The sequence below is a fragment of the Dipodomys ordii genome, unplaced genomic scaffold (genome assembly GCF_000151885.1).
Source record: "Dipodomys ordii isolate 6190 unplaced genomic scaffold, Dord_2.0 Scaffold112, whole genome shotgun sequence".
Lineage (NCBI taxonomy): Eukaryota > Metazoa > Chordata > Mammalia > Rodentia > Heteromyidae > Dipodomys > Dipodomys ordii.
Window position 1 is genome coordinate 5,967,613 of NW_012267328.1, and position 2,890 is coordinate 5,970,502.

General features: G+C 44.7%; 1 protein-coding gene across 1 annotated transcript in view; it reads left to right on the forward strand.

Annotated features, from left to right (window-relative positions):
* The window catches only part of Slu7 (SLU7 splicing factor homolog (S. cerevisiae)), a 15,573-nt gene that overhangs the window by 10,632 nt on the left and 2,051 nt on the right, over nt 1-2,890 (forward strand). The window contains exon 12 of the mRNA XM_013028630.1: nt 770-931. Within this exon, the coding sequence (XP_012884084.1) occupies nt 770-931 (162 nt within the window). The remainder of the gene's footprint in view (nt 1-769; nt 932-2,890) is intronic.

Genomic DNA, 2,890 nt, shown 5'->3' on the forward strand with positions numbered 1-2,890 from the left:
TTCAGCTCAAGGCTAGTGCTCTACCACTTGAGCCACAGCGCCACTTCTGGCTTTTTTCTTTTTGTTTATGTGGTGCTGAGGAATCGAATCCAGGGCCTCAGGCATGCAAGGCAAGCGCTCTACCACTGAGCCACCTTCCCAGCCCCTAGTCAGACTTTTTCTATCAGTAAAAGCTTCAGCAGCAAAACATAATAACCCAGAACTCAGCAGCGTAAATGAAAGATACATAATTTCTCACAATTCTTAGTCAGCCGAGTCTCCTGGCCCCGTGCTCTCCTGGCCCTTAGCTCGGGCCACGTGCTCTAAGGTGCCCCTGTGTAGAGTAGTTAGCAAGCAGGCAAGCTGTCGTAAGGAGCGCTCACCTCCTGTGACTACTCATCCTCCGATTCACTAGCCCAGCTTTTGACTTGTTTTGACTTGTTTCCTTTGGGTAATATTGAGGTTTGAGCTCAGTTTTAGCAAGGCATTCCCAGGGTTCCACCTCCACACCCAGCGCACACATGCCTTTATCCATTTGCTAACTTGCTGTTGGGCAAAGCAGTGGAGAAGCAGGCTCTGGTAAAACACCACGTTCTGAGCCAGGGGAAAGCAGAACTTAGTGCCTAGCAATGTCTTTCAGATGCCTGGGAAATGGGGGAAACACTTTTTTTCATAGCCTTTTCTTAAATATACTAAAATTACTCCTTCTGACTGAAGAAAACCCCTTCAGAGAGATTTGAGTGTGAGTGTTTGCTGGGAACTGTACTTCACAGTGTCCGTGTTCTTTCAGTATGGTGGCCAAGAACATCTGGATGCTCCTCCAGCTGAGTTGCTCTTAGCCCAGACGGAAGACTACGTGGAGTACTCACGGCATGGGGCGGTCATCAAGGGGCAGGAGCGGGCCGTGGCCTGCTCCAAGTATGAAGAGGACGTGAAGATCCACAACCACACGGTGCGTCCTGAGCCCCTGTCCCCGCTGGCTTTGCTCGGCCTGGGCTTCCCTGTGAGAATGTCACTCCACCCACAGTGGCTGTGTTTCTGTTAGCATTTTAACCTTGTCTTACGAGATGTTTCTAAAAACAGGAAAATGTAAAAAAAAAAAAAATACTATGTTCACTGGTGTGCCCACTTAGAATCAAAAGAATTGTGCCATAGATTTACTTCACACATTTTGCTTTGCTTTGCTTTTTTCCTTTTTGGTGTTAGTCCTGAGGCTTGAACTCAGGGCCTCTCTCACTCGGCTTTTTTTACTCACAGCTGGTGTTCTACTACCACTTCAGCCACACTTCAACTTCAGACATTTTTGCTTGTGTATGAAGGTAGTAATCCTCAGATCTCAGCTTCCTACGTAGCTAGGATTAAGGGTGTGGGCCACCTTTAAATAGGCACGCAGCCTATTTATTTATGCATTTGGTTAACATTCAGAAATTGCAGACATTTTGCCCATAAACACTGTATCGCCTATCTCCGAAAAAATAAGGATATTCTCTTAGTGAGCCAGGTTACCCTTACTTTGCTTCCCAGGAATTATTGATTCCTTAAAACTTAATTTAACCCTGTCATTTTTTAAAAGCTATACACTCAAACAGGGTACCAGTGGCTCAGGAAGCTGAGATTTGAGGATTGAGGCTCAAAGCCAGACTGGGCAGGAAAGGTATGAGAGACTCTTATCTCCAATTAACCACAAAGAGCCAAAAGTGGAGCTATGGTTCAAGTGGTAGAGCACTAGCTTAGAACAAAAAGAGCTCAGGGCTCAAGCCCCAGTACCAGTACAAATATATATATATATATATATATATATATATATATATATATATATATATATATATACAAAATGCTTTGAATAGATTCTTTTTTCAGTCAGAATCTAGTTGATTTGAGTTTTTCTTTTGATCGTGATTTGATGGTTGCATCTTTCTTTCAGAGTCCATCTCTCTGTTCGTTGACAGTGACCATTTATTTACCGGCCAGAGTTATCTGTACACTGTCTCAAATTTTATCTCTGAATATTCCCTAGTAATATCACAGCTTTTCCTCAGTGCCCTGTGTGGTAAGAATTGAGGCCCACAGTCTGGGCTTGATGTAGTTAAGCCTTTTGGCAAGAATATGTGGTAGATTTAGTATATTTCATTTTGTGTGACATCATAAAGCAGTATTGTCACTTGCTGAGTGTTTTGTGCTGGGGATTGAATCCAAGGCCTACACATGCTCTACCATTGAGCTAACTCCTAGCTCTGTTTATCATACTCTTTTTTGTTGTTGTTGTTGTTGTTGTGGGGCTTGAACTCTGGACTTGGGCATTGTCCCTCAGCTCTTCAGCTCCTGGCGAGCGCTCTACCGCTTGAGCCACAGGGCCACGTCCGGTTTTCTAATGGTTTATTGGAGATAAGAGTCTCATGGACTTTCATGCCCGGGCTGGCTTTGAACCGTGATCCTCACATCTCAGCCTCCTGAGTAGCTAGGATTACAGGCGTGAGCTACCGGCGCCTGGGTTTTCATACTCTTAAACCAAACTGGGGGCTAGGAAGGTAGCTCAGTGGTAGAATGCTTGCCTTGCATGCAAGAGACCCTGGGTTCAATTCCTCTGCACCACATAAACTAAAAAAGCTGGAATTGGTGCTGTGGCTCAAGTATTAGAGCTTTAGCCTTGAGCTGAAGAACTGAGGGACAGCGCCCAGACCCAGAGTTCAAGCCCCATGACCTACCGAAAATAAAGTAATCATACTGTAACTTTCTAACTCAGGGATCAGAAACCTATCAGCCTGTAGCTACCCAGGCCACTGGTAATTGAAAGAGCTGGGAAAGTTGTAAAAACAGGGTGACAGGAAACCTTCACTGTTCAGCAGCTGTCACCTATTGCAAAGTACATAGGCCCAGGGCAGTCTAGTACCTTTCAGTTTTTTTTATTTTT